This window comes from Terrapene carolina, unplaced genomic scaffold (genome assembly GCF_002925995.2).
Source record: "Terrapene carolina triunguis isolate 2854851 unplaced genomic scaffold, T_m_triunguis-2.0 Scaffold23, whole genome shotgun sequence".
In the NCBI taxonomy this organism is placed as follows: domain Eukaryota; kingdom Metazoa; phylum Chordata; order Testudines; family Emydidae; genus Terrapene; species Terrapene triunguis.
Window position 1 is genome coordinate 5,601,426 of NW_020664374.1, and position 15,452 is coordinate 5,616,877.

The following is a 15,452-nucleotide window of genomic DNA, read 5'->3' on the forward strand; positions in this document are numbered from 1 at the left end:
TGTGGCCAAATACAGTATTAGCTTGCATTTGGCTGTAGGCGATATAATAGCTTCAGAGAACTCCAAAACCAGAATTACACAGGAGCAAAACAGGAGTAATGCAGTGGTGAATCTCTGTCTTCTTGGTTACCACAAATTGGATTAGATTCCATGTGAGCCACCATGCTCTTTAATGGTGGGATTTTTTTAAAACCAAAACTCTATCACCTTATCCTAAGATGCAAAATAATAAAAATAAGAATTAAAAAAGAAACAAAAACAAGACTCTTCTAAGGGGTGCATGTTGTGTACCTTTTCCTGGCTTTTCTTTTTTGAGCATGCATGTGGGTGTGTCAGCCCATATGTGCAGACTCAGGGGCAGATGATGTGAAGTACCTTCCCCGAAGAGCAAGCTGAGGAATGTACTAGCAAAGGTAGCTTTTGTTTAACCTTTGTACTGCCTGAATTCTCAGCCAGTGTGGCCCCAAATAAGCTATAGCAGCCTCAGGGATGATGACTATGCTGCCTACAACCCTTCCCAAGTCACCCCACAGTCCAGAATAGCCACAGCAAAGGTCTCTGGCTCTACTTGCTCCAGGTCACTCACCACCAGCTTTGCTCTGATAAGGTGCTGAGCAACAGCATCACCCCTCAAAGGGAGCTTATGTGAGCTTGACAAATCCGGAAATTATTATTTGTATTGCGGCAGCATCGAGCAGCGTGGACCAAGCCCTATTGCGCTAGGTGCTGTATAAACACAGAGCAGAGAGCTGGTCCCTGCCCCCAAAGCGCTTTTATTTAAGTCCCTGAACATGGCTTCAGGAACCTAATTTAAGCCATCCAGCTCTGGAAACGTCCGTTTGTGTTCTTTCTTGCCTGCTTATCTCTACAAACAATAACGCCCCCTCCTCCAAACAACAATGTCGAGATGGGGGGTGCGGGGGGTTATGGCTTTTCCTCCCCCCCGTAACCCGTCGGCCCAAGGCACTGGGAGACAGAGTGGGGCTGAGATTGTAAAGATCTCAGTGAAACACACAAGCCAAATGCTCTGGAGCCAGGTTAAATGGCCACAGAATGGGCCCCCCCAGCAGCGTGTGTGTGTGTGTGTGGGGGGGGGGGGTCCGTGGAGCACCAGCACGCAGGGCAGGAGGCGAGCAGCCAAGGTGTGCTAGCAGGAGGAGGGAGCACCGCTGGAGCGGGCGCAGTCCAGCTCGCCCCGGGGCTGGCGCGCCAGAGGTTACCTGAGTGCAGCCGGGCGGTGCTGGGGGCGGAGGCTGCCCCGCTGCCCAGCAAATGGCTGAGCAAGGGCAGCTGGAGGACTCGCGCGGGGGGGCAGCGCGCGGGCCCCCGCCCCTCATAAAAGCATCTGCGCCAGGCTGGGCGCGGGCTGCTTGCTGCACCCTGGGCTTTGTCCGCGCGCGGGGCAGGGGGGGCCCCAGTGCGGGGCTGGGAGGCGGCGACAGACGCGACCCCAAGCTCGCAGGGGGGAGTGGCCCATTGCAAATGCAATCGGCCAGGGCGTGTGTCTCGCATGCACGCTAGAGCCTCCGGATGGTCAGGCTTTGTCCCCTGCTAATGACCGTGCTGCTGCGGGGGCTGAAGGGAGCATGACTTTGTAATTCCCTTCCTGGGTCTCCAGCCGCAGGAAGGAGGCCAGTTACCAGCTGGGGATTTGTCCACTCAGCCCAGGCCTGTTGGGAGCCAGGGAGACGGGCTGGAGTTGTTGCTGCTGCCAGTGTGCTTACCCTACACACCAACAACAGCCTACCCTTCTGGCTTGAGAGGATGGCTGGTGAGTAGGTTTTCTTTCTCTCTCTCACTGAGGATCTTGTTAATTAACTAGGCTTCATTTGATTTTTAAGCCCCTTGTCTTGAATAGAATACATCAGGTGTGGTAGAGCTGTGTAGAGTAGGATAGGTTTCCTTTCCTCCCCCCCTTTGTTTTTAGGATGCATACGGATTTCCCAACGTTTGTTTTTATCACGAAAATGTCATTTAGTGTGTGCAGTATTTGTTCACAATAGAATAATAGTATGCTGTAATTAGTAGGCCTGGATTAGGATTTAAACCATCTGGCTGGTAGGAGCTAAACTCATTTATCTATTACATATGCAAATATAAAGTCCTTTACCTGGTTTATCAATGGAGATTTCAAAGGTTCATAAGGTTATGTTTGGTATAAAAGCATACTTATTGACTTTCTTGATCTGGATGAAGAAAAGCTCTTTGTTTTATGCTGCTAATAGCGACACAGGTATTATTTATGAATAGCCCTCATTTTAAGAAAAGACAAGTGGTAGTTTGTTGTAATACAGGACATAGTTGGGTTTGATTTTCCTGCCTGCTTATTCCCGGGATCAGTGCCTAATTTGTACCAGGGCTTTGCCAGAGCTGAGCCCCAGCACCTCTAGGCTTGGCAGTTCATAACCACCACCCCTCCCTCCACCTCTGGGCTTGCTGCATAATTTATGAATGTAAAAAGATTGCTTGAGACCCAGCACCTCTTTTATGACAAATGTAAGCACTGCGCAGGATTACTGTGGTATAGAAGTTGTGGTGGAAAAGGTTCCTCACATGGTTTAAAACTGATTCCTCTGACCAATTAAGGAGCATCACTGAGGGCTTTGAAGAGAATTCCACTCTGTTCTGGATCACAAAGGGTACGTCTTCACTACCCGCCGTATCGGCGGGTAGCAATCGATTTATCCGGGATCGATATATCGCGTCTCGTTAAGACGCGATATATCGATCACCGAACGCGCTCACCGTCGACTCCGGAACTCCACCAGAGCGAGCGGCGGTAGCGCAGTCGACGGGGGAGCCGCGGCCATCGATCCCGTGCCGTCTGGACCCCAGGTAATTCGATCCAAGATACTTCGACTTCAGCTACGCTATTCGCGTAGCTGAAGTTGCGTATCTTGGATCGATTTCCCCCCCCCCAGTGTAGACCAGCCCAAAGATAGTGGCAGTGGTGTGGAACCTTGTGTGTTGGGAATGATACATGGAAGGAATCCATAAATTATAAAAGAAACCATTTTAGGCACCCTTATTTGTCAAGATGAAGAGTCATACAGATGTCTTATTGAGTTGATTTTGGTTTTGGTAGCATGCTGAACTGTGATTTGTGGGAAATCTAATGATGCATTGCATGGACTCCTCTTACCTATCCTTCCAAAGTCAGAATTTCCAGCAGCTCCATGGCCAAATTTAATAACTGAGTTTTTTTTAAACTGATATGTTAAAATCCTGGGGTTAATATGGAGTGCAGTAGAATTATGGTTAACCAAGTGTCCAAACCATTTTCTCGTATTATTTATTTGGCTTTCACCATGATCATCAATCATATTAAAAATCATGAGTTCTAGGCTGATAGTTATGTGATTAGACCATATCTTACTTCTCAGTTGAAAATAAATACAATTCAATAGAAGTTACATGGTTTGAGATGCAATTACTACTGTTCCCTTGAGGGAACTATGCAAAGCATAACGATGTTTAGTAATTTAAAAAAAATGAATAACTATGGATTTGCCTCACGGTAAAATGTGATCCTTTTCTGATCAGACTGACCAGCGTGTCCAATTTAGAGTTCAGGAGAGAGTCTGTTCAATTGTTGGACAATGTTAGGTAAGTGTCGGCAGGATCAGGACCTAACTGTGTAACATTAAGCAGATGATTGTTTGCAGTATTGTTGTAGCGGAAGAAGAGTTCTGTTTAAGCTCAAAAGCTTGTCTCTTTCACCAACGGAAGTTGGTCCAGTATAAAGGGATGAATCACCTGCTTAAAGTTAAGCAGTTAGGTGCCAGACCTTAGTGGTTACTCTTAGGACCATAATATGAGAATGGCTATACTGAATCAGACCAATTATCCATCTAGCCCAGTATCCTGCCTTCCAACAGTGGCTAATGCCAGGTGCTTTAGAGGGAATGAACAGAACAGGGCAATTATTGAGTGATCCATTCCCAGCTTCTGGCAGTCAGAGGCTTAGGGACGTCCAGAGCATGGGCTTGCGCCCCGATCTTCTTGGCTAATAGCCATTGATGAAGCTATCCTCCATTAACTTATCTAATTCTTTTTGAACCCGGTTATACTTTTGGCCTTCACAACATCCCCTGGCAGCAAGTTCCACAGGTTGCCTGTGTGTTGTGTGAAGAAGTGCTTCCTTTTGTTTGTTTTAAACCTCCTGCCTATCAATTTCATCCGTGATCCCTAGTTCTTGTGTTATGTGAAGGGGTAAATAACACTTCCCTATTCACTTTCTCCATACTGTTCATGATTTTATAGACCTCTGTCATATCCCCTTCCCCGCTTAGTTGTCTCCTTTTTCTAAACTGAACAATTCCAGTCTTTTTAATCTCGCCTCATATGGGAGCTGTTCCATATCCCTAATAATTTTTGTTGCCCTTCTCTGTGCCTTTTCCAATTCTAATGTATCTTTCTTGAGATGAGACATCAAAAACTGCACACAGTATTCAAGGTGTGTGCGCACCATGGACTTGTATAGTAGAATTATGATATTTACTGTCTTATTATCGGTCCCTCTCCTTATGGTTCCTAACATTGTTAGCTGTTTTTGACTGCTGCTGCACATTGAATGGATGTTTTCAGAGAACTACCCACAATGACTCTAAGATCTTTTTCTTGAGTGGTAACAGCTAATTTAGACCCCATCTTTTTGTATCTATGGTTAGGATTATTTTTTCCAATGTGCATTACTTTATCAATGTGGTGGGCTTCTTTGGGATTTCCCCCCCTACATGGATGTTAAGTTTAATTAATTATGGTTGGTATAACCGAGTGTTTTAACTATGCTCATCTCTTGGACTAGATCCTGTATTCCACTTAGGACTAAATCAGGAATAGCCTCTCTTCTTATGAGTTCCAGGACAAGCTGCTCCATGAAGCAGTCATTTAATGTGTTTAAAAATGTTATATCTGCACCCCTTCCTGAAGTGACACAGACCCAGTAAATATTAGGATAGTTGAAATCCCCCATTACTATTATGTTTTCTGCCTTTGTAGCCCTTTTAATTCCCCTGAGCATTTCAGTCACCATTGCTATCCTGGTCAGGTGGTTGGTAGTATATTTCTACTGCTAGACTCTTACTGTTGAAGTGTGGAATTTCTGTCCCTATAGAGATTCTATAGTACAGTTTGATTTATTTAAAATTTGTGCCTTATTTGACTCTAGGCTTTCTTTCACATGTAGTGCCACTCCCACACCAGTGCAACCTATCCATCATTCCTATATATTTTGTACCCTAGTATTACCATGTCCCATTGATCATCCTCATTTCCATGATGCCTATTCTAGCAATAGCCTCACTTAATGCTAGTTCACCCATGTTAGTATTTAGACTTCTAGCTTGTTTATAATAAGCACTTGTACATTTTTGTCAATATTTAGTTGCTTGCCTTCATGTGTTCTTTTTAAATGTGATTCTTTTATGTTTGACTGTTTCTCACTAGCTCCTACCTGTACTTTACCAACTACTTTCCTATCCCTTTATTAGGATATAGATTTCCTCCTTTAATAAATTCATCCCTATGGATGTATCCACCTGAACCATGTGCTCTTCCACACCTGTTCACTTTCCCTCAGCCCTTAGTTTAAAAAGTTCTCTGCAATATGGTTCCATTTTGGTTTAGGTGGATCCCATCCTTTCTGTATAGGCTCCTCCCTTCCAAAAAGGTTTCTCAGTTCCTAATAAACCTAAAACCCTCCTACTTACAGCATTGTTTCAGCCACACATTGAGACCCTGCAGTTCTGCCTGTCTTCCTGGCTCTGCATGTAGAACTGGAAGCAGTTCAGAGAATGCGATCATGGAGGTCCTGGACTTTAATCTCTTATGTAGCAGCCTCTCTCCTACCTTTCTCTGTCACTGGTACCTTCATGTACCACCAGTTCCTTTCCAGCACTGCACATAAGTCTGTCTTAGGCCCTGCTACACTTGCAAGTTAGAGCGCATTAAATCAGCTCTGGGCGCCCTAACTCCTGAGGTGTCCACACTGGCAAGCCACGTAGAGAACCTGGACTCCGCGGCTGGAGTGCCCATGGTAATCCACCTCCACGAGAAGCATAAAGCTTGCTGCGCCCCGTCTGGAGCACCGTGGTGCCAGTGTGGATGCCCTGGTCTATTAATACGCTCCGATCGGCCTCCAGAAGTGTTCCACAATGCCTGTTCTAGCCACTCTGGTCATCACTTTGAACTCTGCTGCCCTGCCCTCAGGTGACCAACCGTCAGACTCCTTAAATTCTCTGGGAATTTTGAAATTCCCCTTCCTCTTTGCTCAGCAAGGCACGTAGTGCTCTCAGTGCATCTTTCCAAGTGACCATGTCTCCACGCGCCAGGCGATCCCCAGTATGGAGCAATGGCGAGGTGCTGGACCTCATCAGTGTTTGGGGGGAGGAAGCTGTCCAGTCCCAGCTGTGCTCCAGCCGTAGGAATTACGATACCTACGGGCAGATATCAAGGGACATGAGAGAAAGGGGCCATGACCGGGATGCACTGCAGTGTAGGGTTAAAGTGAAGGAGCTGCGCACAAAGCCTAACACAAAGCGCAGGAGGCAAACCGCCGCTCCGGTGCTGCCCCCACGACTTCCCGTTTCTACAAAGAGCTGGAAGCGATACTTGGAGGTGACCCCACCTCCACTCCGAAGAGCGCCATGGATACTTCAGAGGCTGTAGCAGCCCAGCGTTCAACAAGGCTGGAGGAGGAAAGCAGGAGCGAGGGTGCTGAGGAGGAGCAGGGCCCAACGCCAGAGGACGGCCCGGTATCCCTAGATGCATGCAGCCAGGAGCTGTTTTCAAGCCAGGAGGAAGGTAGCCAGTTGCAGCGGATGGTGCTTGGGGAACAACAAACAGCAGAGGAGGTGCCCGGTAAGTGGCTTCTATTTTGGGAAGGTAGTTGTTTGGTGCGGGCTCTTGGGGCGAGGAGGGTTGCAGAAAGAAGGGTTAGGGCTGCATGCATGCCTAGATGCAGAATAGGGCGTTGATGTGCTCTCACATAGCGGTAATCAGCCTCAGTGATCTCATCAAAGGTCTCGTGCAGAAGCTGGGCAATCTGCTTGCGCAGATTCCTTGGCAGAGCTACTGTGCTCCTTGCCCCAGTAAGGCTAACATGTCTGTGCCACTGTGCCATGAGGGGCGGGGGGACCATTGCTGCACACAGGTAAGCGGTATAAGGGCCAGGGCGTAAGCCGCATTGTAGTAGAAGACCCTTCCTTGCTTCCCAGGTCACCCTCAGCAGTGAGATCTTCCAGGACTAACTCATCCTGTGGAAAATGTGGGGACAGTGTTCTGTATAGGGGCCCCCTGCAGCTGTTGGCTCTCCCCAAGGCACAGAAACCCAGAGGACAGTATGGCCCTGAAACAATTAGTCCCCCTTGCCCCTGTGCTTACTCACCATTTTGGGGCTCCCGTGAGTTGTGTGCTCGCTTTGGGACAGGCACTTTCTGCTATTGTGTAGAGTGTACTTGTCTTTAAGTTCAGCAGAATCATTACTCTGTCTAGTGTGAACAATGCTGCCTCTGTTAAGTGTTGCATTTCGGCTTTACAGATGCAACCTTGAGATCCCAGCCATCCATGTTATCCGTGGCCAAAAGACTGCAAAGAATCAGGAAGCGTCCACGAAAAAGCAAGGAAATCTTACTGAAAATCAAAAAGTACAGGAGTGGCAAGAGACTGAAAGGAGGGTCCACCAGCAGAATGCGGATCATCGGCACCAAAGCACGGAGAGGCTCCTAAGCATTATGGAGTGCCTAGTGGACTCGATGCAAGTGCTCACAGCACTGCAGGCGGAGCAGATCCGTGCCTGCCCCCCCATTCCCCCCCCCGCAGCCCTTGCTCCAAAACTCTTTCCCTTGTGCCCCCCATGTCACTGCCAACCTACTTCCCCCAACATCCAGTTTCTTATCACCACCAGCTGCCTCCAACACCTGTAGCTTCACCACCCAGCCCTGCAAACTATGACCCTTACCCACTGCACTCAACCCCCATCACCATGCATTTTAGCCAGCCTGAAGTGCAGACTCATTGCATGGCACTCCAGATAGGAAGGCTGAACATAACAGGACATATGCAAATCTTTGATTGTCCCATTCCCCACCCTGCGCCCTTCCCTCCTCCCACACAATACAGATGTGTCATGCCCTTTGTTTCCCCAGCAGTTTTCTTTTCAGCAAATGAATTTTTTGGCTTTGAAAACATTCTTTATTGCATTAAGTAAAAGATATTGTAGCCCAGGAAAGCAACAAGCACTGCAAGTCAGTGCATCATACATAGCGCAAACAGATGCCTAGTAGCAGTGGAACCACTGCACTTCACTCCTGTGCTGGGAACCAAACATTACTGGTGGCTTTCAGCATTGAATTGCTCCCTCAAGGCATCCCTAATCCTTACAGCCCCGCGTTGGGCCCTGGTCTCTGGCAGTTCAAATTCAGCCTCCAGGTGTTGAACCTCTGTGCTCCATCCCTGAGTGAAGCCTTCACCCTTCTCTTCTCAAATGTTATGGAGGGCACAGCCTGCGGCTATAACCGTGGGGATGTTGTCATCGGCCAGGTCCAGCTTCTCATACAGACAGCGCCAGCAGCCCTTTAAACGGGCAAAAGCACACTCAGCAGTCATTCTGCACCGACTCAGCCTGTTGTTGAACCGCTCCTTGCTGCAAGACTCCCTGTGTAGGATTTCATGAGGCATGGCATTAAAGTGTAAGCGGGGTCTCCAAGGATCACAATGGGCATTTCGACTTCCCCTATGGTGATCTTCTTGTCTGGGAAGAAAGTCCTGGCTTGCAGCTTCCTGAACAGGCCTGTGTTCCGAAAGATGCGTGCATCATGCACCTTTCTGGACCAGCCTCCGTTAATGTCCATGAAATGCCCACAGTGATCCACAAGTGCCTGGAGAACCATTGAGAAATACTCCTTCCGATTTATGTACTCTATGGCTAGGTCGTCTGGTGCCAGAATTGGAATATGCATCCCATCTGCAGTTAGGGAAACCCATTTGTGCAAAGCCAGCCACAATGTCACGCACATTGCCCAGAGTCACGATTCTTCTGAGCAGGATGCAATTAATGGCCCTGCAAACTTGCATCAACGCGATTCCAATGGTTGACTTTCCCACTCCAAACTGGTTAGCGACCGATCGGTAGCTGTCTGGAGTTGCCAGCTTCCAGATTGCAGTAGCCATGCACTTCTCCATCGGCGGGGCAGCTCTCAATATCGTGTCGTTGCACCACAGGGTGGGGGCAAGCTCAGCACACAGTCCCATGAAAGTGGCTTTCCTCATCCGAAAGTTCTGCAGCCACTGCTCGTCATCCCAGACTTGCATGACGATGTGATCCCACCACTCCGTGCTTGTTTCCCAAGCCCAAAAGCGGCGTTCCATTGTGGTGAGCATGTCCGTGAATGCCACAAGCAATCTCTTGTCATATGCGTTATGCGAGTTGACATCATTGTCAGACTTCTCACTGTCACTTTGTAGCTTAAGGAGGAACTCGACTGCAATTCGTTACGTTCTGGAGAGACCCATCAGCATATTCCTCACAAGTTCAGGAGCCATTCCCGCAGACCGAAAGAGAAGACAGAGTGTTCAGTACAAAAAACGTTGAAAGATGGCGCCAAATGTGGACGGAAGCACAGGGATTGCTGGGATGCGAAGCAATGCATCACGGGGTATTGGGACAGGACCCAGGATGGGCCACCCCCGCCCCATTCCCACAAGCCACAGCGCCAGAATGGGAAGAGGTGCTCTGTGGGATAGCTGCCCATAATGCACCGCTCCCAATGCCATTGTAAGTGCCGCAAATGTGGCCACGCCACTGCGCTTGCAGCTGACAGTGTGAACACACGGCAGCACTTTCCCTGCTGCGGTCTCTGAGGGCCAGGTTAATTCCCGGTGGTCTACATCTGCAAGTGTAGCTATGCCCTTAGATGCCTCATGAGGCATCTGCAAGCTTTGCACCCAGCAGGCAATTTACAAGTTCTCCCGATCATCACAGACCCAGCTATAGGTTTCTAATAACCAAATCCCCCATTACTATTACCTGGCTCTTCCTAGGAACTAGGGTTGCCTCCTCAGGAGGAGTAACCTCAGTGTGAGTGAATATCATCTGGAAGCAGGGTCCCAACTATGGGATTGTCTCTCCATTCCAGCTTGATGTTCTCCTTTCCTGAGACTTTCATCCTCCTTTATTGCATCCCTGAAAGTCTCCACTATGTACATCTGTGTCCCTTAGCTCCTCCAGGTCAGACACTCTGTACTCAAGAGCCTGTAATATCTCCCTGAAGGCCATGAATTGCTTGCGCCATATGCATACTTATACCACCTGCCCACAAGGAGGTAACCATACATGCTGCATTCAATGCAGTAAATGGGATAGCACCCATTTTCTCTGCTACTGGATTTCTGCCTGCATTATTTTGACTCTTGTAGGAGGTTTTTTTGTTTTGGTTTGGTTTTTTTCCCTTTGGATATTGGTCTGGGTTTAGAGTATACTAGTTAGGTGTAACTCTCTCTCTCACACCTTCTCTAAACTCCCTCGCTAAACTCCCCTGTTCGTTAGTTCCTAGCTGGGTTTTTAAATCCCTGTTCTCCCTGAGTTAGCCCTGCCCCTTGTCTAGGGATCAATAGAGGAGGTTTTGGAATTAATTGATAAACTTAATAGATAAACTTAACATTAACAAGTCACCGGGGCCAGATGGCATTCACCCAAGAGTTCTGAAAGAACTCAAATGTGAAGTTGCGGAACTATTAACTAAGGTTTGTAACCTGTCCTTTAAATCGGCTTCTGTACCCAATGACTGGAAGCTAGCTAATGTAACACCAATATTTAAAAAGGGTTCTAGAGGTGATCCCGGCAATTACAGACTGGTAAGTCTAACTTCGGTACTGGGCAAATTAGTCAAAACAATAGTTAAGAATAAAATTGTCAGACACATAGAAAAACATAAACTGTTGAGTAATAGTCAATATGGTTTCTGTAAAGGGAAATCGTGTCTTACTAATCTATTAGAGTTCTTTGAAGGGGTCAACAAACATGTGGACAAGGGGGATCCAATGGACATAGTGTACTTAGATTTCCAGAAAGCCTTTGACAAGGTCCCTCACCAAAGGCTCTTACGTAAATTAAGCTGTCATCGGATAAAAGGGAAGGTCCTTTCATGGATTGAGAACTGGTTAAAAGACCGGGAACAAGGGTAGGAATTAATGGTAAAAATTCTCAGAATGGAGAGGGGTAACTGGTGGTGTTCCCCAAGGGTCAGTCCTCAGACCAATCCTGTTCAACGTATTCATAAATGATCTGGAGAAAGGGGTAAACAGTGAGGTGGCAAAGTTTGCAGATGATACTAAACTGCTCAAGATAGTTAAGACCAAAGCAGACTGTGACGAACTTCAAAAAGATCTCCCAAAACTAAGTGATTGGGCAACAAAATGGCAAATGAAATTTAATGTGGATAAATGTAAAGTAATGCACATTGGAAAAAATAACCCGAACTATACATACAATATGATGGGGGCTAATTTAGCTACAACAAGTCAGGAAAAAGATCTTGGAGTCATCGTGGATAGTTCTCTGAAGATGTCCACGCAGTGTGCAGAGGCGGTCAAAAAAGCAAACAGGATGTTAGGAATCATTAAAAAGGGGATAGAGAATATATTATTGCCCTTATATAAATCGATGGTACGCCCACATCTCGAATACTGCGTACAGATGTGGTCTCATTTCAAAAAAGATATACTGGCACTAGAAAAGGTTCAGAAAAGGGCAACTAAAATGATTAGGGGTTTGGAACGGGTCCCATATGAGGAGAGATTAAAGAGGCTAGGACTCTTCAGCTTGGAAAAGAGGAGACTAAGGGGGGATATGATAGAGGTATATAAAATCATGAGTGATGTGGAGAAAGTAAATAACTTTTCCTTATTCACTTATTCCCATAATACAAGAACTAGGGGTCACCAAATGAAATTAATAGGCAGCAGGCTTAAAACAAATACAAGGAAGTTCTTCTTCACGCAGAGCACAGTCAACTTGTGGAACTCCTTACCTGAGGAGGTTGTGAAGGCTAGGACTATAACAGCGTTTAAAAGAGAACTGGATAAATTCATGGTGGTTAAGTCCATTAATGGCTGTTAGCCAGGATGGGTAAGGAATGGTGTCCCTAGCCTCTGTTTGTCAGAGGATGGAGATGGATGGCAGGAGAGAGATCACTTGATCATTGCCTGTTAGGTCTACTCCTTCTGGGACACCTGGCATTGGCCACTGTCGGAAGACGGGATACTGGGCTAGATGGACCTTTGGTCTGACCCGGTACGGCCGTTCTTATGTTCTTAATAGATAGCAGGCTAGAGCCTCCTTAGTAAGCTCTCTGCCAAGCCTGAAAGGCTGCTTGGCTTGGCCCACGGCCCACCCCCCAACAGAGCAACTATAATCTGTAATCAAGCAAGCACATGGCAAGTGAGCACCTCAAGGGTCACATAGTCACTCCTTCGCAAACCTCCCGTTTCCTGCTCCTGCTTGCTAATTCCTTGTATTAAGGACTCCAAATTGCCACCGGTCAGTTGCCTACTAGGCCTGGCCTCTTTGGTGACTGCAGCCTTGTCATGTCCAGCTCTCTGATGCTCTGCTTTGACACCTGACAAATACATTTGTTCAGCTGTGTATTTAACGTGCTGTAAAAGAAGTAGTAAAGCACTGCTGCTGAGATTCTAAAGCTATGGTGCAGCTGACACTTCTATTCCAAATCCTTTGGCTATATCTAAAGTTATATTCATCTAGGCCAGTGAAATACAGCAGTGATACTGATTGCATGAAATGGTTTGTAACATTATTTGTCCTTGCAATAGTTCAGTGCATCCTCACAACAACACACTTTTTGGGAGAGGGTGAAGAGGGGAGTGGAGAGTCGTGGGGGAAAATAACATTTTGGCATAGCCATATAATTTGTGTAGTTGTACCATTTTATCTGGCATCCTGAAATGGCCATAATGCCTACCTCTGCAGTTGGGAGCAAGCACTTTTAGATAACTTCTAAATTGTTAGCCCCCATGTAGTGAAATGTTCTGGAAGATGAAAGGTGTTCTAAAGAGTTAGGTACGAGTATCCCAGGATGATATCATTATTAATTATTTGTATTGCAGTAGCATTTAGGAACCCCAGTTATAGGTCAGGGCCCGACTGTACTAGGCTCTGTACAAACATCAAGGAAACATCAAGGTTCCTGCCCTACTGCCTATGTATAAGACAAGAGACCAACAGGGTAGGTGTAGCAAACAAGTGATGAAGCGCAAAGTAACAAGGAGACAATACTGATCAGCACGAAAAGGAGTAGTACAGTGCACCAGGTGTTTAAATACTGTCCAGTTTTTGTAGGCATCGCAGCAGAGTTTCCCAGGCCTATTCATTATTGCTTCCATTGTGAACTTCAACATGGTCTACACCCCCGAGGAAGCAGTGCCACCTCTTTGTTTGTTTTATCTGAGAAGGGATGATGTAGGAGGCGGAGTGGTTGCTGATCCCCAGAAGAGGCTATAGCAGAACTTACAAGGAAACTAAATATCTCTAGATTGCAATGAATGGGCAAAATGTATAGAACGCTACTAAGAACATTGATCTAGGGAAATTCAGGATGAGTAATTTGACATGAGCGCCTTCCTTACTTGCTTTCTGGTTATGACCTGGTGCAAGAGGCACCAGCCTAGGAAGACCATGAGGAGCTGGAGAACTTCTGAATGGGTCAGGACATCTGCAGAGAGATAATAGCAGAGCTTGGCCCTGTGATACTGTGGAAGTACACTTGGATGCAAGCTGTAGTATACAGGTACAATTTACTAGCACATATTTGGTGTAGGCTAGTTGACAATTTGACCTGTTATGCTAGAAGTGTCTGTACAGCAATAAATGAGGACTGGCAGAGGAGTGTGTTTGCCATTAAAATATCCAAAAAGTAACAGATGGGTTTGAATGCAACTAGGCCTTTCCCAACTTTGTGGTGCTATTGATGGAACTCCCTTGTCCTTTCTCTGCCCACCACAGGCAGCACAGAAATACATTAGCCAAAAATGCAGCTACTCTAGAAGCTAGCACTTAGATATGTACCTTGGCTTGCTGAACAAAGTGCATGATTCCTGAAATTCTAAGCACAATCTGGCAATTCATTCCCACCATGCCACTTCAAGTTCATGCCTACTAATTTTTGACCATAGAAAAGAGCAAAATCTTGATTGCCCTGTTGCTCCAGGTTCTGAACAGGGCCCTGCACTGGCTTACAGGTCTATGAAAGATTTTTTCGCTTGAGCTGGTTTTGTGGGAAGCAAATCCTTGGGTAAGTAGCACAAGAACTTGGTGATCTCACAGAACGCTATTGTTACCAGGTCCCCCACAGTATTGCCATGACTTCTCCAGTACTTTAGTTTATTTTTACTGTCCATTTAAAATGATCATCTATCCTGGTACAGTATTTCCAAGTCATTCACTGAAGTTGTCTAAATGGACAGGAAACACTCTGGTTTGTTTCAGCATGCTTTTCTTCAGGTAATGTGGTAAATTTCGATTAAAACCAATGAACAAATGTTGGCCATAGTTATTTATTTCAGATCCGTAGAACGTTTTTTTGCCTCTCCTGACTTTGACCTTGCACATACAGTTGTTTTATCTGGAAAAGCAAATGAAAACTTTCTTACAATATGTACATCTGTATATTTATCTGATGACCTGGAGTTGCATTAAATCTGCTGCTGACTGTAAATCTACAGCTGACTGTCTTTTTATCTCATTTGCCCTAACTCCAAGTATATTATCTTTAGGATTCTACAGCTTGAAAACCATTATTTAGTCTGAACATGCTTTATGATAGGTTTTTCTATAAAGTAAAACCACAATGTTTTGATGAATGCACAGTTATTTAAAAGTATTTCATTATCATTACAATGCATAATGGTAGGACACTTCAGAATACACAGTTAAAGTGAATCTTATATGTCATCAGCCCTGGATTCCAAAACTGAAGGCCAAACTCTGCTTACTTTACTACCCTGACAAGTCCATAAGAGTCAATGAGTGAAACATGGTTCTATTGAATTTAATGGCAAAACTGACTTCATTTGGGCCAGGGTTTTACCCAATAAGACTACTTGCATGGGTAACTATGCAGAAACTGGCTCTTAATTTTAAAGATAATAATTGAATACAGTTTGAAAGGTCTTCAGGGTTATCATATAAAAAAAGTCATGTTCATTATAAGTGAATACAAATTCTAAATTAGGAGACTATCAAGCTGTGCTTCCTATATGAAAAGCATACATCATTTATCGCTACTTTGAAGAATTTCTTGTTTCTTTTATTTTTAAACCTGTTACCCCATATGAACCTTTCATATGGGGGACTTCAACTATCCGGATATATGTTGGGAAAATAACACAGCAGGGCACAGACTATCCAACAAATTCTTGGACTGCATTGCAGACAACTT

General features: G+C 45.8%; 1 protein-coding gene across 2 annotated transcripts in view; it reads left to right on the forward strand.

Annotated features, from left to right (window-relative positions):
- The first annotated feature begins 1,375 nt into the window (after positions 1-1,375).
- The window catches only part of LOC112113612 (glycogenin-1), a 38,049-nt gene continuing 23,972 nt past the window's right edge, over positions 1,376-15,452 (forward strand). For both annotated transcript variants that reach the window (XM_026649478.1, XM_026649485.1), the window contains exon 1: positions 1,376-1,771. In XM_026649478.1, coding sequence (XP_026505263.1) covers positions 1,765-1,771 — 7 coding nt within the window. In that variant the 5' untranslated portion in view covers positions 1,376-1,764. The remainder of the gene's footprint in view (positions 1,772-15,452) is intronic.